At 41.9% G+C, this 24,444-nt stretch overlaps 1 protein-coding gene across 1 annotated transcript; it reads right to left on the reverse strand.

Annotated features, from left to right (window-relative positions):
* Positions 1-611: 611 nt before the first annotated feature.
* SLC36A3 (solute carrier family 36 member 3) lies at positions 612-18,451 on the reverse strand. The gene is given in 9 exon segments (XM_061188351.1): positions 612-880; positions 3,860-4,029; positions 7,455-7,621; positions 7,997-8,095; positions 10,581-10,799; positions 11,736-11,820; positions 15,422-15,517; positions 18,311-18,417; positions 18,419-18,451. Coding segments are annotated over 9 exon segments (1,245 nt in total).
* Positions 18,452-24,444: the final 5,993 nt, after the last annotated feature.

Raw genomic sequence — 24,444 nt, forward strand, 5'->3', positions numbered from 1 at the left:
TTAGTCCAATCCTTCATTTCATAGAATGGGAAAGTGAGATGGACAGGGAGAGAAACTTGCCCAAGATCCCATAGGATAAAAATTAAAAAAAAAAAAAAGATCCCATCGGAAATCAGTGTCAGAGCTATTGGTTAGAAAAATTACTGCTAAGTACTATTTTTGTTCTTTGACTCTTCCACTTAGAACCATACCTAAATAGAAACTCCTCTTCCCCCAACATACACTTTTTTAAACCTGATGCTTTAAGGGTAGTTACTGCAGAATAGAGAAAACAACTCCTTTTGCATTTATATTTTTGCTTGGTCTCTGTTTCCAGGGATATCATGGGCAAATGGCATCCTTTTTCCCATTAAATGAGGCTGATAATAGAAATGGTTGAATGTGGTTTTGGTTCAGAGGTACAAAAGGCCTCCAGAGAAATCCAAAAGCAGAAAAGACATAGCCTGAGAGGTATCAGTACTGACTTGTGTCACCTACATTTCTCTTGGAAAGATAAAGAAGCCACTAATTAATATAGAGATGTTGGGGTTTGATGAATGTATATAACATCCACAATAGAAGTCAAATTGGGGATCGGAGTAAGGGAGAACTATCAGAATAAAAATAGATAATTATGCATAGACAGCTGTGGAGTTGGCTATGGAATGGTTGATGGGTTGGATCAACTCATGGAGGGCTTGGTATGTTCCAAATACACACCCCAAAAGGCCCAGGATGCTGATCATGATGTCCTTTGCAATGGTGACACAGCTCATGTCTTCAGGGTAAAAGGTGATGAGCTCCAGGAGGGGTGGGATGATGAGGGCCAGGGCACTGCTGCTCACGGAGCCCACCAGGGAGATGACCAGGTCCAGGCGGGGTATGAGGATGGCTGAGACACCTGCGGGGAAATAAGAAGTTTAGAATTGCTGAACGTTCCTACAGGAAGGGAGCCCAGAAACAAACCATTTCTTTGGAGACTTGTGTAATTCTACAAGTGCCTGACAGACCACTGGAGAGGTGGGAAAGGAGCCCATTGTGAACTGGAGCAGAACAGGCACTGTGGCTCTGGACTCCCACCTCTGTTTTAGCTGCCAAAACATGCTCTCCTTTTATGTTTTATCTATTGGGTTTTCCACATATAATATTTATTGAAAAGGATCCTCTACCACCTATCTATTATAACCTTCTCATTGCAGAGCTGGGGAAATCTAGAGCTCTAGAGGGAATGGGTTGTGCCCAAAGTCACACAGAACTGACATGAGAAGCCACTGAAATGCCCAATCTAAGGCCCCTCCACCCTACTAGGTGGCCTCTAATGTACGTGAAAGAACTTGGTATACAGTATGTGCTTGATAAATGCTTGACTCTTGCCCAGGCACTGCATCTACAGTGAATTTGTACTAATCTACACAATATAGTCGCTGTCTAGAAGCAAGGATGGATAAACAATGAGAGATGGCTCTGCTGCTCTCAGACTCTCAACCACTGGTTTTCCTACTCTTAGAAGGAAACTGGTAATTAAGGAGGACATAAAACATGCAGACAGCATTAGGCGGCTCACTCACCATCTCTTCTCTTCCATAGACACTCTTAGATTTCCATCTTTTATACATACAATGAACATATATCATGGATTTTCGAGGGGAGTCCAATTTTGATAATATTTGAACGAATAAACATATAAATTATGTGACCACTTTATACAGCCATATGATTTTCCTGTGAATAAATTAGGGAAAACCAGTTCTGGAAAGCACTCAGACTAGCTTTCTGGGTCTTGAAGAAAACATCACCTCTTTCTAAAATTGCTCCAGCACATCTAATCAGAGAACGAGAGAGACTCATAGACTCTCACGGTTCAGAATCCATCACCTCTCTGATGGGATGATCCTCGTCCACAGCTTTCTTTTATCAGATATTTAATAAATTGCTTACTGGAGGAAGTACAGAGAAAATTCAGTGTCTGTTCTTTAGGAGAGCTCATGCAGGCAGGGCAGAGAGAAGACACGCTCAAGGAAAGCTATAATGCAAGGTGGACTGGAGGAGTGCTCTAGAAGGGTCAGATCTGGTCATGCTAACCCATTGCTGTGGGCCCTTCCCCACTGCCTGACCTCCTTAGCACAAGGTCCCTTAGGACTTGGGCCCTGCCAAATCCTCTGGTTTCGTGTCTTATCACTCCTTATGCGTTCAGTTCTCCAGAGAGGCCATATGTAAGTACTTGCCTCCAATCTGTGCAGAGCCTGCTCACTGCACGTGGTACATTCTCCACTGCTCCACCTGCCTCCTAATTATCTTTTAGGTCTTAACTGAAATATCACTCCAGTGGAGAGGTCTTCCTGACCTGGCCCAGGCTAAGTTATAGGACCTTCTCAGGTGCTCTTAGGGTAGCCTCTTCTTACAGTCTTAACTATCCTCTGATACATCACTGTGTACCATCTTAACATTCATCACAATGTGCTATAATTATTTGCCTGCATATATTTCCCACTCAAACTCTAAGCCTCATGAGGGCAGGAGCCATGTCTTTTTCATGATTCATTACTGTATCCCTAGCACCTAGCACAATGTCAGGCACATAGTAGGTGCTCAACAAATGATTACTGAATGAAGGATAACAGAATTGACAGATGAATAAAAGAGGAAGAAGTGGTCATTCAGCACAGGACAGAAGCAGGACATGTCATTGAAAGTCAGCTGTCTCTAGTGATGCTCTTTCCCTGATACCAAGTGGCCTGAACTACTCAGTGTTTCTCTTCAACGTACATCCTTCCTATTGGGAATGATCTCAAAACAATATATTTACAGGTTCCTGATGTCTTGGTACAGACTGGGAACTCTCTGTAACAACATCTTAAGCCAAGCAGGTATGCTGTTTCTGCTTATAGAACTCCAGTTATGTGGAGTATAGCATCTGCTAGTATATTGTTCTGCGGGTCTGCTCCAAGACTTACACACTTTCTCCTGACCCTGAACTGAGATGGGATTCCCTCAACTTTAAACGCTGACTCCTGGAGACTTTAAGATGAAATTTGCTCTCTCTCTTGCACAATACTCCCACAGGTGTTTGAGAACAGATATAGAATTTCCCCAAGCCTTTGCTTCTCCAGGCAAAACCTCCATAGTTCTTTCCCTCATTCTTCACGGGACACCTTTTTTGATCTTCTTTCTCTGAACATGCTTCAGAGAAAGAGTTTCCCAGCCCTGTTCACAATGTTCCCCAAACATCTACAATGGCACCTGATGTAGAATGAATGAGGAAATGAATGGATGAATGAATGGAAGGAAGCAGGAAGGAAGGAAGAAAGGGAGGGACGGAGGAAGGGAGGAGAAAATGACTTCCAAGACTGTAACAAATCAGCCCCTTGGGGTTTTTCTCTATAGTTAAACACCACTTTAAGGGGACTTGACCTTAATTTATGATAGGAAGGAATATGGCACAGTGGAAAACACAGACTTTGGGGCTGCACAACCTGCATTCAAATCCCAGCTCTGTTGCTTAGCAGCTATTTATGATGTGAGCATGTTACTTAATTTCCTGGGTCATAGTTCCTTCAATTGGTAATATTACATAGTTAGGCTGTCATGAGTATTAGATGATGTCAGTGCTGTGCCTGACATATAGGAGGCATATAGGAATGAATAAATGACGCTTTCTCCCTCAGACCAGTCAATGTATTCTTTCTATGTGTAGACAGTAGAGATTACTATAACATTTACTACATGACAGTTCTGTTAAGCCCATTTTTCAGTTGGAAAGTTGCAGTTCCGGGAAGTGAAATATCTTGCTTGGCTAGTGGCCGAGCCAGTGATGGGGGTAGCTGTCAATGTGGCTCCCGGCCACAGCTTTGGGCAAAGAAAGCCCTTTTATCTTACTCACAGGTCAGACAGACCAAGGCCGTGCGGACAGACAGGTCTGCAAACAGCACCCAGCTCTCTGACACCTGGGAGATGACGACGGGGATGACGATCTCAGCTGGCACGTGGAACTGGAGGGCATAAGTGAAGAAGATGCCGATGGAGTACATCAGCTTGACCGACTGGTACAACCTGCAGAGAGAGGGACAGCACGTGAAATTTGACGTGGCTCCTGGGCAGGGCCGCACAGGACTCATCCACTGCTTGGAGGTTGGGACTTGTTGAGTTATAGAACTGCCTAACTTCCACTGACTCAGCCTGACCCGCCAACAGAGCCACCTGGGAAGCTTATTAAAAGTGTACATTCTTGGAGATTCTCATTCAATAAGCCTGTGGCTCAGGAATCTGTGCCTTTCTTTTTTTTTTCTTTTACTTTTTAAAAAAAGGTATACTTGTATGGAGTAAAATTCACAGTACAAAGGTCATACCAGGACTCCCTCCCACCTTTGATTCCCAGCCTCCAGTTCCTCTCTCCACAGGCAACTCTTTGAACAATTTTCTTGAAGCCCTTCCAGAAATAGTGTAGATACAAACTTACACAGAATGTAGGTACACACACACACACAGAAGCATCCTCTACACACCATTGATCTCTGTTTTTAGTCATTAAATATTTCTTAGAGATTGTTCCCTATCAGTACACATAGATACATAGATCTGGCTCTTCTATTTAATAGCTGCTTGATATTCCAATTGCATGGATATACTATAATTTTCTAACCAGTCTCCAGTTAATGGATATTTAGATTATTCCTAGTCTTTTGCCAGTAAACAATGCAGTAAAGAATATGCTTGTACATATACCTATGCACATACAGTATACAACCCCAGAAGTAAAAATGTTGGGTAAAAGTATATGTGATTTAACATTTTGATAGCTCTCAGAAAAGGGTACTGTCATACACTGTTGTAAATTAGTGCAGCCACTGTGGAAAACAGTATGGAGGTTCCTCAAAAAACTAAAAACAAAACTACCATATGACCCAGCAGTTCTACTCCTGGGTATATAACTGAAAAAAAAAATTAAAACACTAATTCAAAAAGATACATGTACCCCCATGTTCATCGCGGTGTGTATATACATATATATATATGTGTATGTATATACACACACACACACACACACACACAGATACACACAATGGAATACTACTCAGCCATAAACAAGAATGAAATTTTGCCATTTGCAAAAACATGGATGGACTTGTAGGGTATTATGCTAAGTGAAATAAGTCAGACAGAGAAAGACAAATACTGTATGATATCACTTATATGTGGAATCTAAAAAATAAAACAAACTAATGAATATAACAAAAAAGAAGCACATTCACAGATATAGAGAACCAACTAGCAACTAGTGATTACCAGTGGGGACAGGGATGGGGGGAGGGGCAAGATAGGGGTAGGGGATTAAGAGATACAAACTACTGTGTATAAAATAAATGAGCTACAGGATATATTGTACAACACAGAGAATATAGCCAATATTTTATAATAACTATAAATGGAATATAATCTTTGAAAATTATGAATCACTATGTTGTACACTTGAAACTTATATAACATTATACATCAACTATACCTCAATAAAAAGAAACAAAATAAAAAATAAAAGTTTGATAGCTCTTGACATATTGCGCATTTGTTGTCCCAGCATAATGGAGTGCTTGCTTCCCTCCATCCTTGGCAAAACACAGTGTGTGAACACATGTTGGTTTGTGCCATTGTGTTTTGTAAAATTGGCATTTCTATGATTATGAGGGAGACAGAGTAGCTTTTCAAATATATAAAATGTCACTTTCTGAGTTGCCTGTGAACTGTTTGCTCAGGCCCATTTCTCTTTGGGTTGTTGGTCTTTTGCTCATTGGGAGGGGATATTTGTTCATTCCTTCTTTAAGGCTCTTCTGGAGAATCTCATCACCAGCCAGGTTCAGAGAAGCTGTGAGGTCCTCATGGCACCCGATGCCCGTTTTTTTCCAGCTGATATCTCAGAAGGAAAGCACCCGCCCGGCCCAAGGTAGCTAGTGGCAGCCTGAATTCCCCAGAATAAGAACAGCATATTAGGCTGATATCTTACTCGTGTAAAATAAGTCACAACTTCAAAGAAATTCCACGTTTATTATCTCATCTAGTCATTACCACAACACAGTGAAGTGGGTGGGACTGGTGATATTTTTCTCATTTTACAGCTGTGGTCTTACGGGAAATGAACGCCCCACCATCCTACTCACTTCCAAAGACCGAGGCTGTGGGGGAGACATAGCAATGATAATAGCTAACACGCAATGAGCACTTACTGCGTGCCAGACACTTTTCTAAGCATTTTATGTATATTAAGCCAATTCACCCTCACAGTCACTCCCTGAGACAGCATGGTGGTCATTTGCGCTGCTCGCCAAATACTTCCCAGTCTTCCAGACACATGGTAGAATTTCACTTCCCTGCCCCTTGGAGTGAGGTGTGGCCACTTGCTCTGACTGATGAAGTGTGAGCAGAAGAGACATATGTCACTTCCTAGAGAAGCTTTAGCAGCTTCATGGTAAAGGGTATGATTCAATGTGCCTTTTGCCATGGAAACCACCAATGTTTCAGGGAGTGGCTGTTCCATCAGTCTGGGTCTTGGAGTGGGGATGGTGCAGAGCTGAGCCCCAGCCATCCCATAATGGACATGTAGCATGAACATACAATTAAGCATTTGTGTGTTCAGCCATTGAGATTTTGGAGTGGTTTATTTTATTACCAGAGCATAACCTATCCTGACTGATACAAATAGGCGAGAGTATTATCCTTATTTTATGGAGGATGGAAATGAGGTCTGCAAGATTAGGTTAGCTTATCCAAGGTCACGTGGGAACCAGGATCAAATCCCATTGCTCAGGTGTAGAATCTGTGCTCTTAAACACTTGGTTCTACTGACTGCTTCGTCATTCTGCACCCAATACTGCCAGAATAATGACAATAGCTAATACTCAATGAATGCTACGTGCCAGTCCCCAAAATGCTTCCTGGATGAATGAATGAATGAGTAAGTGAATCAACGACTGAACGCAAGAACTCCAGTCCAAGTACCAAGTGGGGTATAGCAATGGCAGCTTAGGCCCATTTCTGGAATTGGGGTCCTAAGTAGCAGTCCATATGCAGGCCCCTCAATCATTACTCCGGAGTTATACTTTTTGTTGTTGCTATTTCTGTTTCATAGACACTCCCAGATCATTCCTGTTTGACCGCCTTTGAACCATACAGTCAGACAGATTCAGTTTCAAGTTCTCATGAACAATGTGAGCTGGGAAATTTACTTACAGCCTATCCACATATCAACTTCATTATCCATTCAATGGAGTTGATAATAATAATGCTAACCCATAGGGCTGTTGAGAGAATTAAATGAGATAATACACAATGCCTGGGTTATTAAACGTACCTGTTATTATAATACTAATACTAGCAGTTAATATTTGTTGCTAATGGTAACTCAGGGATGCCACATTCTGTTGCTAAGGCTCAGACCCTGTGACTCCCCTCCCCTTCCCCCCAACCCCAGATGGGCAGGGACGTACCAGCAATTGGGCAAGTTGAGGGTGATGCTGGCCTGGGTGTTCGACCCAAACTTCATGTAGCCCAGTGTCCCCAGGCAGATGTAGAGGACAATGACAAGGGACATCCCCAAGTACAGAACAAAAGAAAACTGCTGTGGATGCTTCATCTGGTTTTTGAGAGACAGAACCTAGAGATGAAAGGAGGTTGAGAAAGAAAAGGTAGAAAGAAAGCTAGCAGGTTCCCCCACAAGCACAGACATCCTTCTCCAGGCAGCCCAGAGTCAGGAAGGGGCCACACCCCCTTTCATCTTCTCCCACATTTTCTACAGCCAGGAGTGCCCCGCTCCATCTGGGCTGATGGTAAATTCTCACTCAGTCTTCAAGGCTTGGTGTGGTGTATGGGGCAGGTGGCACCCTGTAAATGGGTACTGACTTTCCCTTCCACCAGGAGAAGATAATATTCTGCACTTTTCATAAATACTACTATTTAGACACCTAGAACAATGACTGGCTTTCATAGAGAGCACTGGGGACCATTCCCTCAAACCCCACACCCATCTTACCATACCGACGCCTTCAAACGTGAAGATGGCTGTACCGAAGAACAGCAAGAAAGTCTTCCAGCTTGCCATCAAGGGTAGGTTCCTGGGATCTGGAATCTCCTGAAAGGAAGTAGAAGAAGGGCATTCATTTTGCCAAGGCGGAGAAGTCACCCCAAATCTGGTAGAGAGCTGGGCTTGCCCGACTTCAACAGAGACAGTGTTAGAAGCACCCACAGCTGAGTCAGCCTTCTCATCTTTTAAACAAGTTACTTATTTTTATTGTGGTAAAATATACATGGCATAAAAGTTACCATTTTAAACACTTTTAAGTGTATAATTCAGTGGCATTAAGAGCCTTCATATTGTTGTACAACCATCACCACATTCCATCTCCAGAACTTTATCATCATCCCCAGCCGAAACTCTGCACCTATTAAATAATAAAACTCCCTATTACCCAGCCCATTGGTAACCCCTGTTTGACTTTCTGTCTTTATGAACTTGACTATCCTAGGTACCTCTTACAAGTGAAATCATATAATATTTGTCTTTTTGTGGCTGGCTTATTTCACTAAGCATAATGTCCTCAAGGTTCATCCATGTTGTAGTATAAATCAGAATTTCATTCCTTCTTAAGAAATACATTGTATATATTTACATTTTGATTTACCACATCTTTACATGTGGTGAAAATGGAACCCAGGGAGAAGAAGGGAACTGCCCAAGGCCACTCTGCAAGTGAGTGGCACAGCCCAGATAAGAATTCAGGTCTTCTGTTTTCCAGTTCTCTAATACCTCCTTCCCATCACTTCTCTCAGAGCCGTGAAGTCTTCTGGCTGGCACAGTAGCTATCACAGATCTAGAGGGAATGAGTATTCTAATAGACTCCTGTGGGCAGAATAATGTCTACATCCTAATCCCTGGAACCTTGACTATGTCACATTACATGGCGAAGGAGAATTAAGTTTTCAGACTGAATTAAGGTAGCTAATCAAGCTAATTTTATTTTATTTATTTATTTATTTATTTATTTCACAGTATTATATATTTTATTTGAGAAGAAATTATTCCTAAGAGATTCATGTAGTCCCTTGAGATAAATGGGAATTTCCAAATATTTCAAATCCAAGTTCGGGAATACAATTGGGAGAGTACGAAAAGGACAAAGGGAAAAACTCTCGGATATCAGAGTTATCACAAAACTTAAAGGTGAGTTACGTGAATTGTATAGAGTCAAAATCAAAGTAGAAATTCCAAGAAAAATAGAAGAGGCATGTTCTACTTCCACCGTCTGATCAAAGACTGGAAACACTGGGCTCAGGCTTTGAGCTCTGCTATCACAGGCACTTCTTAAGCCCTTAGGACAACAGGACCTTTTATAGTTTCCTTTCCAAAGAGCAATTTCAGGCCCCTCTTTAAGTCAGACTAGAGGGAGGGGTTCAGCCTGGGTGTGGTCACAGTGTACATCACTGAGGCTACTGCACTTGAATGTGAGCTGTGAGCGGCAGCAGAGCTACTGTACACTCCTGTGCCTGTACAATAAAATAAGGAGACAACTGAGAGGTGAGATGCACAGGTGGATAATGCTTTATACTTCCCCTGAAGCTAATTTTAAAATAACGAGGTTATCCAGGATTACCTGGGTAGATTCAACGTAATCACAAGGGACTTTAAAAGTGGAAGAGAGAAATCAGAAGAGAGAACCAGAGAGATGGCAGCATGAGAAAGACTTGGCTTGACATTGCTGGTTTTGAAGAGGGAAGTGGGCCATGAGCCAAGGCATGAGGGCAGCTTCTAGAAGCCGGAAAAAGCAAAGAAACAGATTCTCCCCACAAGCCTCCAGAAAGAAATGCAGAAAGGTCCTGCCCAGTGAGACCTCCAGAACTCTGAGATAATTTTGTGTTGTTTTAAGTCACCAGATTTATGGTAATTTGTCACAGCAGCAGCAGGAAACTAATACAACCCCAGAGACTTCAAAGAAATGAAACTATAATGGTGAAATTTCAGGGCCTGTAATGATAGCAAAGCATGGGCTTGGGAGGCAAAATGACTGTAATTAGTGGAAAAATTACTTTCTGTTTATCAGTTTTCTTGTCTGTGGACTGAGGATAAAGTAGTATTACCTCCAAAATAGCATCATTGTGAAGATTTAATGAGTTAATCTATGTAAAAAACTTGGCACAAAGTAAATCGAATTCCTTTATCATCCATGTATCCCTTGTCAACCTATCACTGCTACAATTTTGGTTGGTTATTTGATTGAGATTTATTACCCCAAGTGATTGTAACCTCCATGAAAGCAGACACCCCATCAATTTTACTTACTACTGAATCCCCACCCCTTGCACAATGCCTGGGTCATAGAAGCTATCAATAACTATTTGTTGAATGACCCATTGTCCAGTGTGATGATAATGATGATGATGGTGACTAGCTTTTATAGCTTGTCAGGCAGGTGTTCACGGACACATCACTTTGGCAGGGGCTGCTCAGAGCAGGAGGTCACCTTCCTCACTCTCATCTGCCCATGACAACAGTGACCCTCCCCAAGGGTCTCAGAAGCCCTGGACACTGACCCCCTTCTGTGGTGGTTTTGGGCACAGACCTGCACGATATACTCAAAGATCAGAGCCATGCTCCCCAGGGTGGTGATATTGGCCAGCGTTGAGAAGACGGACAGAACCCTGAGGTTCTGGATAAACACCAGCAGGGTCAGGAAGGGCAGGATTGTCAGCATGTAGAAACGAATGTCCAGGGTCGGGGTCAGCACCAGGATCTTCCTGGGTTGGCAGGTGTTGGAGGTCACGTAGGCTTCTTCCACCATCTGATGTGGAGCACAAGGAAGGGCAGTGTAGTTAGAGGTGCCACATTAACACAGGATGCCATTAAGTTTCAATTTCAGATAATTAACAGATAACATTTTAGTAAAAGTATGTCCCAAATATTACATAAGGACATACCTGTAGTAAAAAAAAAAAATTATGCTGCTTATCTGAAATTCCAATTTAACTGGGTGTCATATATTTTTATTTGCCAGATCTGGTAACCCTAAACCGTAGTACCCATGACTGTGACAACCAGAAACCCTTAGAATCATCAAATCTCAAGCTTGAAGGGTCCTTTTGTCATCTAGCCCAAGGTCTTCTCCCGTACCAAATCGTTTTCTTTCATACATCCAGAGAATAGGAATTGATTACACAGGAATATCTTCTTCAACTTTAGATAGCCCTAAATGTTAGAAAGCTCTGAATATTGAGCAAAATCTGTCTGCTTGAATATTCCATCTATAATGCCTGTCATAGTTCTGGATGTTTGAGTGCACGAAAACAAGTATGCTTCCTTTATTCCATGAAACCAAGAAAGAATGCTATGATTGATTTATAATGCCTGTTAGGAATGCAATGAGGGCAATGTTGCAACTTGTTTGCCTTAATTTAAGTCTTCTACATGACAACCTTGAGCCGCCTAAAGAAAAGCTCACCAACACTTTTCAGGCTAAAAATTCTCAATTATTTCTGATTGGACAGGATTGCAAGCCTCTCTTTCCATCCTGGTTACACTCCTCAGATGTTGCTTCGGCTTCCCTATGATCCGTTTAAAGAGTGATTCCCAGGACTGAAAGAACTCCCAAGTGTAGTCTGACTAGGGAGTAGAAATGAAGCCCTCTCTTCCCATGATCCAAAAACTATAATTTTGCTAATGCAACCCTAGCAGCAGGAGATCTGCTTTTCCCCCCTCTGCCCAGAAGGGGCCTCTTTACCTGTTGTAAATTGTCTGCCATAAACATAAAATAAACACTGCAGAAGCCCAATTGGGTGATGATTAATAAAAAGCTGACAGTGTACCTGAGAAGGAAAACAAGAGGCAGACAGAGGGAGAAACAAATTATTTTTAAATGCATTTATTTTTTTTGAGACAATTATTTCTTTTATTATTTTTAATATTTCCTCATTTTTTAATTTTGAAAAATTTCAAGTCCACAGTAAAAGTTGAAAGACTAGTATAATTAACATCCATATACTCTTTAACTAGATATACTGATTGCTAAAGTTTAGCCCTAACTGTGTTAAATATGTATGGATGAATGTGTTTAGCCACACACACACACACATACACACACGTGTGCATTTTTTCAGAACTACTTGAAAATTAATTGCAGATATTATAACACGTCAACCCTAAAGACCATAACATACCTCCCTTAGGACTATCATGTCCAGAAAATCAACTTCAGTATACTCAGATATATAGTCTATATTTTAAATAACCCAATTCTCTCCAAAATATCTTTTATAGCTGTTTTTAAAATTTTTTTGATTCAGGATCTAATCACGCTTCATATGTGGCATTCGGCTATGTTTGTTTAGTATTTTTTTTCAGGTAGAGTTGCCCTGTACATATCCACCTTTTTTGTTTCCCATAACATTGGCTTTTTGGGAAGAGTCTAAGCCATCTGTCTTGTAGAATGTCCCACATTGTGGACTTACATGACTGTTTCCTCGTGATTCAGAGAAGCAAGCACACACATAGGTGATACTGTGTACTTGTGCTTCATCACATTGGGAGGCACAGGATGTCCACTGTGATGGCAAATGCTAGGCCTCTCCATTGAAAGTGTACATTTCCTACTTTGCAACCTGGAGGTAAAAACTTTGAGATGCCACGAATAGCCTATCCTCAACCCAAGGGTTTTAACATTCATTGATGATCCTTGCTGAATCAGTTATTTCACTGGTGGTTGCAAGGTGGTGATTTTGTAGTTCTGTCATTTTATCTAAGTTTATTAGCTAACAGCTAAGAAAGATATATTCTCCTTTCCTCTTTTTTTGTCACAGTAAATTCACATTAATTATCCTTTATTTAATATATTAAACTCTGTTATTGTTGTTATTCTTTTGGATTCTTAAATTGTCCCGTATTTGGAGATGCATTTACTTATTTACTTTAAGAAATTTATTTATTTTATTTATTTATTTTTTGCTGCATTGGGTCTTCCTTGCTGTGAGCGGGCTTTCTCTTGTTGCGGTGCATGGGCTTCTCATTGCGGTGGCTTCTCTTGTTGTGGAGCACGGGCTCTAGACGCGTGAGCTCAGTAGTTGTGGTGCATGGGCTTAGTTGCTCCGCGGCATGTGGGATCCTCCCGGACCAGGGCTCGAACCCATGTCCCCTGCATTGGCAGGCGGATTCTTAACCACTGCGCCACCAGGGAAGCCCTGTATTTATTTTTTAAGAGAACAAAAATATGTTCCTCTACTTAGGTTCTAAGGTTTAGATCCATGTTTTTCAAGACTGGGCTGTAGTAACCATTGCATCAGAATCATGTGAGGTTCATGGTGAGAATACAGAGTCCTGGCTCTCATATCAGCCTATTGAGTCAGAAGCTTGGCAGTGTCATGTGAGACTTCAGAATAGAGATGTTTTTTCTCTTTATTGTTGAGATTTTCAAACACACATGAAAACAATGATAATAATTCAATGACTCCTCATGTGCTCATCCCAGGTTCAACAATTAACTTTTTGCCAATCCTCTTCCATCTATTCCTTCACCCCCACTGCACACAAGCTTATTTTGTTGGTGTATTTGAAGCCAACTGGAGATCTCAAGTCATTCCACCTGTAAATAATTCAGTATGCAGCTTTAATGGACAAGAATTTAAATAAAATATAACCATCATGTCCTTAATCTCCCCTTACAAAACTAACAATAATTTCTTATATCACTTAATATTCCATCCATAGTCAGATTTTTCCAATTTTTTCAAAAATGTCTATTTCACAGCTGGTTTCTAAACAAGTCTATCCATTGCATTTTGTAATTAAGTCTCAAGTTTTTTAATCTGCTATATTCCCCTTGCCTTATTTATTTTTTCCCTTGCAACTTTAATTTTTTTGGTTAGTGCTGAAGATACCAGAAAATTGCCCTATAGTACGTTTCACTTTCTAGATTCAGTTGATGAATTCATAATGTCATTTATCTTGTTCTTCTATCCCCTGTGTTTCCTGTAAAGTGATATTAGATCTAGTGGTTTGATAAGACTGAGGTTCTTCATTTATCTTTCTGGCAAGGGTATTTCAGAGGTGGTTCTCTGTACTCCCTATTGTATCCTATTATAAGACACATCATGTCCAGTTGTCCCATGTCTAGACATGAGTCGATGACTACATGGGGTCAGGTGATGCCAGTGTATTCTTCCTTTATAGTTTTCCAATGACCTTTCACAATGAGCATCAGCTGATGATTGTTGCTTATGTGGAATAGGTAATTTTTAATCAAACTCCCCAGGTATTTCTTAGCACACTAAAAATTGCAAATCATTCGTTTAAATAAAATAGTTTCCCAATTATTTCTCAGCTGCTGGGCCTCCAGAGAAATGGCACAGTATAGTGGGTGAGAGCTGAATGTTCTGGATTTCAGTCCTTGCTCTGATCCCTGGGTAACTTGAGCAGCCTTATTGTTCTATCTGGTCTTCATTCTCCTCCACTTGAATAGGCATGGATATAGTGACGATCTCCAAGGAGCCTTCCTGCCTGAAAGTTTTATTCAGGGTGTCATCAGAAGCTGATAAATCTTCGTGAGAAAGGATGGACAATTGTGAGATCTCTATTATTACTGCCCCATGCCTTTCCTGTCTGACAATCAGAGTGACTCCTGATCAGGAGATCAGTGACCTACTGACATTCCCAAGAGAAGAGCTGCAGGAGGGATCTTGGCAGGTGAGGGGCTAACTCCTGAGGGGCTCTGCTGGGAAAGGCTAACACGTTAGGTGCTTGGTCAAAACTCTGCTTCACCAGTATCTATACCTGTGACCTTGGACACATTATTCTGTCTCTGTGAGCCTTTATCACCATATTTCCTCCCAATAAAGATACACCTGCCTACCTCACAAGGTCATTGAGATGATCAGAGGAGATCAGACAGAGAAGAGCATTTTGTACACCATAAACTTTTTATCCAGCGAGGGTTACAACCTAAATGTTCACCATTAGGGGAAGGATTAAATAAAACCACAGGATCCATCTATACTGGGGAACATCGTGAACCTTACAAAATAATGAGGTCAATCTCTGTGTCCCAATGTGGAAAGAAATTAATCATATTATTAGATGAAAGAGCAAATTTCCAAAAAATATTCCAATTAATATACAAGAAAATACAAAACAAAATATATATTTCCATTTGTACACATATATAAAGAGAAAAAGTACATGCAGAGAAAAAGTCTAGAGGAATGTTTACTAACTAGATATCAGTGATTACTTCTTGGGTGAAGAGTGGGATGGGGGATGGAGTTATCGGAGGAGATTCTCTATATTGTTCAATAGTTTTCAACAAGAACATATTCATTTAAAACTTGTGTTACTAGAAATAAAGAAAGAACAGGTGAGGATTATTATTATTGTTGTTGTTATTATTACCACTACTACTGTGACATCTATGACTACTACCTTCCCCACACTGAGTGGGTCCTCAGCCAGGCGTTTGGGCAGGTTTCGAGGCTGTACATCATGGCCTCTCCATAGTTCACAAAAGTCTTTTGCAGTCTAGGGAAAGGACAAGCAATGAATAACTTAAAACATTTTTTTTTAAAGTACAATGTACTCCCGAAGTGAGTAATTATTATATATTCATGTATTAATATGGGACATTCTGGTAATTTTCTAGCAACAGTATTATTGAGATATTTTATAATGGTATACTTTTAAAAGTTTCAGAATTCTGCCTCTTTTTTGTAGCTGTCTTTTTTAACACTAATATTTAAGTGGATATTATTATTATTATTTAGGTAGACAGTAGCTGTGAATTGATTAGGTCTGTAAACAAGGACAGAGAGGATACGAAAGTTGTGAGGTGTGCACACCTGGTTAGAGGGAGGAGAAGGGAGGGGGACGGGGTATGAGTATGGCCAAGACAGTGGTTCTGTCTTTTCTGGACTTACATTCCCTTCTTCCCACTGTTGAGGGTGTTGGAACATTTGGGATGCTTGCCCCGGACCAGACCCCATGCGAAGGTGATCTTTAGCCTCCTGCCTAGCACCCCTGTAGGATGTGACACCCCAGTTCCAGCCTATCCCTCTTCCTTCATCCCTCCTTCCCTAGGCGGCCCTTCCTAAGGGACGGGAAGGCCCTGCTGAGGACTGTCAACACAGCAAGTGGGAGCAAGTTGCCCAGGTCCCTGGAGTTAATTGCATGACTCAGGGGAGTAGCTTGGAGAGGGAAAGGGTCCCAGACTTGTCAGGGACTAGGGTTTAAGTCCCAACACACCCCCTTAGATGGCTGGGAGACCTTGAGCAAGTCTCTTTATACCTCCAGGCTTCAGTTTTTTTACACACAGTCTGGGTTTTGGGGAGGAGCCAGTAAGAGATGAATATGGTGATGCACTGAGAACACGGCATGATGCTTCTGTTTTTATTATTACTCAGTGCGCTTGGCATATGAAATACAGACGAGGTCACATTGCATAGGACTGGCAAATACATTACTCTGAGGATTGCAAATTCAAAAGCAATGGGGATCAGAAAGGTATCAGTAATGTGGTGAGAAGGGCTGGGTATGAGACAGAATAGGGGATAGTGGAGACAGTGTCCTAGGCTCTGGTACAGGTCTTGCTCCAAAAGGGGTTGATCAGGATGTGGCTCCAGCTGAATGATGAAAGAATGAAGCCGCAGAGGTGGCAGAGTGTCTGACTGGCAAGAAGGTACAGATTTTTTTTTATATGAAATCTCCAGGTTTTTAAATGCTGGCAAAAAACAAAAAACCAAGGGACTTCCCTGGTGGCGCAGCGGTTAGGACTCTGCGCTCCCAATGCAGGGGGCCTGGGCTCGATCCCTCATCAGGGAACTGGGTCCCACATGCATGCCGTAACTGGGAGTTCACATGCCACAACTAAGGAGCCCATGAGCCGCAACTGAGGAGCCCGCCTGCTGCAACTAAGACCCGGCACAGCCAAATAAATAAATAAATAATTTTAAAAAACAATAGAAGTCCTCCCAAATATATCTGAAAACCATTGTCAGCTCTTAGGCCATGGGTCTATAACCTCTGTATTAGAGAAAAAATAAAAAGGAAAAACAAATAATCAAAAGCAAAAATCAGGGAAAGGTTGTCATAAATGACAGAGATGTTGGAAACCTGCACGGTGATAAAATGGTCCTGGTAGGCTTGAGGGAAGAAAAAGATTTGCAGATAGGTTAAGGGGTAGAGTCAGACAGGTCTTGGAATACTGGCTCTGCCACTTCCTAGCCGTGTGACCTTGAGCAAGGCATTTAACTCACCTAAGCTTCAGTTTAATCATCTATAAAATGGGAAAAATAGTGCCTACCATAAAATTTTACTGTAAGGAGTAAATAAAAGAAGACTTGCAAAGCTCTTGCCATGTACCTGGCACAATGTAATTGTGCAATAAATTTAATTGCTGAATGAGTAAATGCTCTTAACAGTGTTTCGTGGGCTGGAAAGCACCACACAAGTTAGGCGTTATTGATATATACTCCAGATACACCTATTTGGGTTATGATAATTTGACTTTATGAGGAGCTTCATTTAATATCCCTCCTTTGACTCATGAGGACCTTCTCCACATCTATGAGGACATATTTAGATTTGCCTGCCTTGGGAGAAGCTGAGCCCTGTGGACAGAAAGCCATAAGGCTGTTGGTTGTAAAGAATTGCTAATCACCATGAACTGCTAGTTTATAAATATGAAATTTTCAGCATTGTTTGTTTTCACTGCATTTGTCTTTTTCTTCTGGAATTTTGTTTTGCATTACAGTTTTAAATATATAAACGTTGAGTGTTGTATGTATACTTTATTAGGGACTGAAGTGAACTATCCCTGTATTAGGGATATCCCTAATATCCCTGTGAGCTATTCATCTCATTGCTAACTATGTTTTTTTACTGTTACTAAATTGTCCCAAGAAGGGTTTACCTGGAAAAAATTCCCCTTCGAAGGTGTATGTATTGGAGTTGGGGGGAGATGGGGGTGGGGAGATTAAGAGGAAAAGAAAGACATCTTAAGTATCTCGCATATTCATGGGTATGTATGAGCACATTTGCATCCTTTACCCCTTTTGATTTCTCTAGGTAGGGATATTTGGGCTCAGAGAGTGCAGGAGCTTGGCAAAGTTGTCCAGCTAGTTAGCAGCAGAGTTGGGCCCAGACCTAGGAGTTCCCAGTTGGGATTTTAATCACTCCCTCCACCGCCTCTGCAGTATCTAGAGCAGCAGGGGTGGTGGCCTGGACAGGGGGCCAGCTAATTGGGTCAGCGATCCAGGGAAAATTAGCACACCCGCAGATGGAACCCGGCACCAAGTGACAGAGAAGCAGGACTCTCACCTCTGACTTAGGTGATGAGCACAGTTCAACAGGATGACCATGCAGTGCACGGTGAGGATCCCGATAGCAAGCAAGCTGAAAGGACCGACCTGGAGGGGAAAGGAGATGTGGGCACAGTGAGCCACTGTGGATTGCTCCCATACCTGGCCCTCTCCCTGCCTGGGTGCTAGGGTCCCTCTCATAATAGAGATTTGGGGATGAGAGCCCCTGCCTGAATGTCCTTGTGCCCCCAGATGCTCTGGCCTGAATGCCCTTCTTGGCATCACTGCAAAGTGGCTGCCCAACCTGTGCTACAATACTTCTAGTAACAGAGAGCTCACTACCTCCCAGACAGCCCATGCCTTTCCTCGTCGGCCTTTAGTTCCGCTTCTAGATCTCTCATTCCTTCTCACATCCCAGCCCTTACCTCCTCCAAGATGCTTGAAGACCAAGGTTCCTCTGAGGGATTGGCTTCCTTCCTTTAGTACAAAGTTATCAAAAGAGGCACTACTGATATTTTGGGCCAGCTGATTTTTTTTTGTTGCAGGGGGCTGTCCTATACATTGTGGGATATTTAGCAGCATCCCTGGCCTCTACCCACTGGATTTCAGAAGCACTCCCTCCCACTCCTCTCCAAGTTGTGGCAACCAAGAATGTCTCCAGACATTGTAAATGTCTTTGGGTGAGGGGGGTGAAAATTACCCTCAGTTGAGAATCACTGCTCTCGTATGTCTACTTTCCATGTCCCTTTTATTTTTTTAACTAAAAATTGTATGCATTTAAGGTGAACAACATGATTTGATATACATACACAGAGAAATGATGACTAGAGTCAAGCTAATGAACAAGTCTCCTCACATAGTCTCCATTTTTTTTATGTGTGATGAGATTAAAAAGCAGGGCTCATTATTAATCATTATCTCTCAGATGTGATCACAACGGCACAGAGCAAAGAGGGACTCTCTCACCCTCTTTGTGCTGGACACCTGTGCCTTTATGGATGTGACCTGTGCTAACATCACGAAGAAATTTGAGAGATGAAGAGCACCACTAGATTGCACCAGGATGTAGCCTCCCAATAGCAGAGACTCTTTTGTCTTGTTTATATCTATATTCCCAGGGCTTAAGAATAGTAGGTGCTCAATATATATTTCTCAAATGAATCATGATTACAGGTTCTGATGGGAGATGGAGGGTAAAGAAATCGCCTAATAACTCTTAGGAACCAAAAATCAAAGGATAAAAGAGTTATCTTAAAAAGCAAAGACCACACTGGCAAAGAGAGTTTGGTTGAGGGCCATGTGGTAATAATGCTCTTCAGAAGGTCTAGAACGCTGAGAATTCTAAAGGGGAACGTCCCATCTCTGGGTTGGAACTGATTCAGATTGGAAGTCATGTCAGTAGCCAGGGTCTCAATGTGACTTTTTCAGACATGAGGGCCACTTAGCAGGCCTGGAGAGAAGGAGAAATTTGTTTCAACTAAATGGAAATAATCTATCTATTCAATTCCATGGACATAAATTGGGACTTCCAGTGTGCCAGTCTCTATAGCAGGTATTGTGGGGAGGTGTAAAGATGAATCAGAGAGTACCTGCTCTCAGAGTTTTCAGGTAAGTGAGGAAGATAGGTATTTTAAAAAATAAGCATGTTTCATCTTTGTAAGTGCTGGAAGGATTCCAGGTTAGGTAGATATAAGTTCTAGAAAAACACAGGTGAAGGAATTTTAATAGGAAACAGTTAAATTTTACAGAGGAAGTGGAGTTCAAAAGACAGAAGTAAGGGAGAAGGTAACGGCATAAGCAAGAAGACAGAGGTGGGAGGGTACAGGAAGCGTCAGGGGGTTGGTGGAGACTTTGTTATCCTCATCTTCCAAGCCACTTTCTCACAATCAATCACAAACAGGAGTCACACACTCAAATGCCTGGAGGGGCCAGGCTGCTGATATAAATGAATGAAATAGCAAGGATATAATCCTAGGGAGTTGGGAGAACTGTGGCAAAGTAGATTCTGCATCAGTATGCGAGTATGGCGAGTCTTTAAGAACAATGGTGGGGAGGGGGAATTGGATGGAGGTGGTCAAAAGGTACAAACTTCCAGTTATGAGATAAAAGGTACTGGGGATGTATTGTACAACACAATGACTGTAGTTAACACTGCTATATGGTATATTTGAGAGTTGCAAAGAGAGTAGATCCTAAAAGTTTTCATCACAAGGAAAAAACACCTATTTTTGTGACTATATGGGGAGATGGATGTTAACTAAATTTATTGTGGCAATCATTTTGTAGTATACGTATGTCAAGTCATTATGCGGTACACCTTAAATTTATACAAAGCTGTATGTCAATTATATCTCAGTAAAACTGGAAAAAAAAAAAAAAGAACGGCTTGTCTCCTCCAGGCCGGCTCCATTTAGCTCTGGGTTGGCTCCAGTGGATTGATGCCAATAGGCTCATTTCCTATAGCAAAGGGTGCCCCCCTAAGCAACAGGCTTATTGCCCATTGATAAACAGTACTAAGGCCTTAGGGACCCGCCAACCCTTTCCCCCAAACGGGTAGACCTGGTCCCCATTGCACAGGTCCATCTTACCAATAAGCCGGCATTTTTCATGGCCAGAGGAAGTCCCAGGAGCCCCGTGCCAATGTTGCATTTCAATAAGTGAATCAAGGTTTGCATAATCCTGTAGGGGGAGCATAAGGCAACAAAAGGGTATGTTAGCAGAGGGAAAGGAGATCCAACGCTCAGGCTTCTTTCAGCCTCTCCAGGCACCCTGTAGTGGGAAGACAAAACCAGATGAAGGGGACTCTGGTTTAACTCTCAGTTCCCAGGATCTGTTCTGGAACCTCTGATCAAGGGCTGGTGCTAGTTCAGGTGACTCAACAAATATTTAACACACACTAGGCTCTAAAGAAAAAGTTAATAACCATTGCTACTATTCTGGATAACTCCCTAGTACCAGTTTATTCATTAATGCATTCAATGATTTCTTTCGTGATACATTCACTCAAAATTTATTGAGACCTACTAGATGTTTGGCATTTAGATAGACAATGAAAAAAATAATAAGAATTTTCTCAGTTTACAGGTAATTATCGCTGCCCAGTCATTTATTAATTCATTCACTAGAAAAAAAACAGTCTGCCACCACATATGGAGTATTTATTGGTTCTAGTTCACTCTTTCATCCATTTACTCAACAATATTCACTGCAATCTTATTCCATGCTATGCATTGGATACAATTTAATAACAGTTGCTAAACGTGCATATAGAACACTTACTATGTGCCTGGCAGGGTGCTAGGTACCAGGGTTCTAAATGTTCTCCACACCAGTGCTGGCAGCGCCTGCTCAGGCACCACCGGTCCACTGGGGAGGGGGAATGTGGAACAGGATCATGAGAAGAGAATCAAAAAGGAATTGAAATGAAAAGTTGACTGCAAAGCACTGAACTGCGGTAGGACCACTGGATTCTGAGTTCTAGCTCTGCCATTAACCGACTGTGTTTGGTCACTATTTTGGGAAGGCCCTCGGCTGCTTACATCTTCTGTTTATTCATCTTGACCTGCCTACCTCCCAAGGATATAATAAGAATCAGAAGAGGTAATGACATAATGAATCTTGGAATTGTGAAGTGCTTCACAGATGTGAGGCATCATCACCATCATCATCATTATCATCATCATCATCATCCTCATCACCACGACCACCTTTGGTTTGGCCTTACGGTGCTCACCTGTTTGAAAGGGCCTCCTAAAGAGGAGGCAGAGCTGCGGTGATAGAAAAAACGCAAGCAAGGGCTGGTTTAAGCAGGTAGTGGGGCCCCCTCCTCCTGGAACAAAAGGTACCTGGAGGAGGTCATTGGAGGCACCTCCTTGTGCAGCCTTTGAACTGTCTGGAGGCAGCCCGGAGGGTGAAAATAAAGTGACCAAGGTCACATGGCGAGTCAGTGCTCACGTCTCCTGGTCTTGTCCTGTTGGTTAGGGTGTCAGGGCTGTGTCAGGTTTTGGCATTTCAGTATTGCCCAGGGAGAGGGCTGGGGCTGAGAGAAGAGAGTGACTTCCTGCGTCTCTGTGAGTTCAGACTTTTCACCTAAGCAATGGGGGGGTGGGTGGTACAAGCTGTCCCTTCACTTCCAACAGTAATTTATATTTCTTGGTAACTGCAATTATTGAAAAATATGTCAAAGCCAAAAAAAAAAAAAAAACACACCCTATTTAAAAAAATCCTTTGTCAATTCTTTGATAGTAATTTCTCCAAAAGATGTGCCCCCTTCCTGTTCTCCATCCCTCCATCTCTCATTTCTTTCCTACAGCAGCGTCTTGCCCAACTTGATCAAATCTCTTGGGAAGGGTGAGATAAGGGTTTGGAGAAAACATTGCACCTTAGTTAACAGCATCATAGATCAGGGCTGTGAGGAGTAAAACACATGTTGGGAGCTCCCAGGGACTTAAAAAAAAGTTTCTATTTTTTTTCCTTGAAAAATGATACATTGTCATTATAAAAGGAAATACTCAAATTCCACCAATTGGAAAAAACTACTTTTAACACTTCAACATTACTCTAGGTATCCTTACTTGTCTTTAAATGCACACAAATTTTACACAAGGAGAACCATTATAATACTGTATTTTAATTTTCTTTATGACTAGTATGTCCTACATATTTTCCCACAACCATAGATTTCCTTCATCACTCCTAATGGCTGTATTGTATCCCACTATGTGTATCATACTTTAAATAATCTCTGGTTGTTTCTCAATTGTCAGTATTACAACCAGATCTGAGGTTAAGATCTGGCTTCAATAAAATTATCATGCATACCTGCATTATTATCTCCTTAGGAAAAATTCCTGGAAGTGGTATTACTGATCAAAGGATTTATTTATTTATATTTACTTATGCTTAAAAAGCCCTAAGTAGGGGAATTCCCTGGTGGTGCAGTGGTTAAGAATCCACCTGCCAATGCAGGGGACACAGGTTTGATCCCTGGTGCGGGAAGATCCCACATGCCACAGAGCAACTAAGCCCGTGCGCCACCACTACCGAGCCCGCATGCCACAACTACTGAAGCCCATGCGCCTAGAGCCCGTGCTCCGCAACAAGAGAAGCCACTGCAGTGAGGAGCACGCACACCACAACGAAGAGTAGCCCCAGCTCTCTGCAACTAGAGAAAGCCCACATGCAGCAACGAAAACCCAACACAGCCAAAAAAAAAAAAAAACAAACAAACAAAGCCCTAAGTAACACAGTATGAAATTCAAAAGGTAAAAGAAACTGAAAAAGAACCCAAAAAAACCTTATGTAGTGAACATAAATGTCTCTTCTATCTCTGCCTCTCAGTCTCCCAATTCTCTTAGCCAGAAGCAGCCACTACCGCCAGTTGTTTGCGTGTGTGTGTGTGTGTGTGTGTGTGTGTGTGTACTTTAAAAGAAAGCATAGGCTAAATAAGTATTTATATGTTTTATATAAATATGTGTTAGCATTCGACATATATTACAACATTGCCATCTAGAAAGGTACCAGTTTAATTCTTCCCAAAAGGACACGAGAGAGGGCGTTTCCTGACATCCTTATCAACGCTGGGTATTGTCATTTACAATCTCTTTATACCGTGGGTATTATCTGATCTGATTACTAAATAATAGTCTGATTGGCAATAAAGCCCTGAGGAAAAGAGCCATGTGTCTGAGTTTATGGGAGTAAAAGTAGGGACATGGGGCTAGGAGGTGAACTTCTATTTCCTGGATGGGTTTGTATGAGGAAGGGAGAGGGAGGCTGGTGGGCGGGGAGAGAGGGAGAGAGGGAGAGGGAGAGAGAGTATGAATGATAGCAGAAGTCCACAGAGAGGAAAGCAGCTTGAAACTGCTGAAGAAAGAGCAGCCAGCCTGAGATAGAAAATTGTTCTGGGAATTGAGAAGCTCATGCTGGGGACTTCCCTGGTGGTCCAGTGGGTAAGACACCACACTCCCAATGCAGGGGGCCCGGGTTTCATCCCTGGTCAAGGAACTAGATCCCGCATGCTGCAACTAAGAGTTCACATGCCACAACTAAGAAGTCCACATGCCACAACTAAGATCCCGGAGCACCGCAACTAAGACCTGGCACAGGCTAAATAAATAAATTACTTAATTAAAAAAAAAAAAAAGAAGCTCC

The sequence above is a fragment of the Eubalaena glacialis genome, chromosome 4 (assembly GCF_028564815.1).
Source record: "Eubalaena glacialis isolate mEubGla1 chromosome 4, mEubGla1.1.hap2.+ XY, whole genome shotgun sequence".
Taxonomy (NCBI): Eukaryota; Metazoa; Chordata; class Mammalia; order Artiodactyla; family Balaenidae; genus Eubalaena; species Eubalaena glacialis.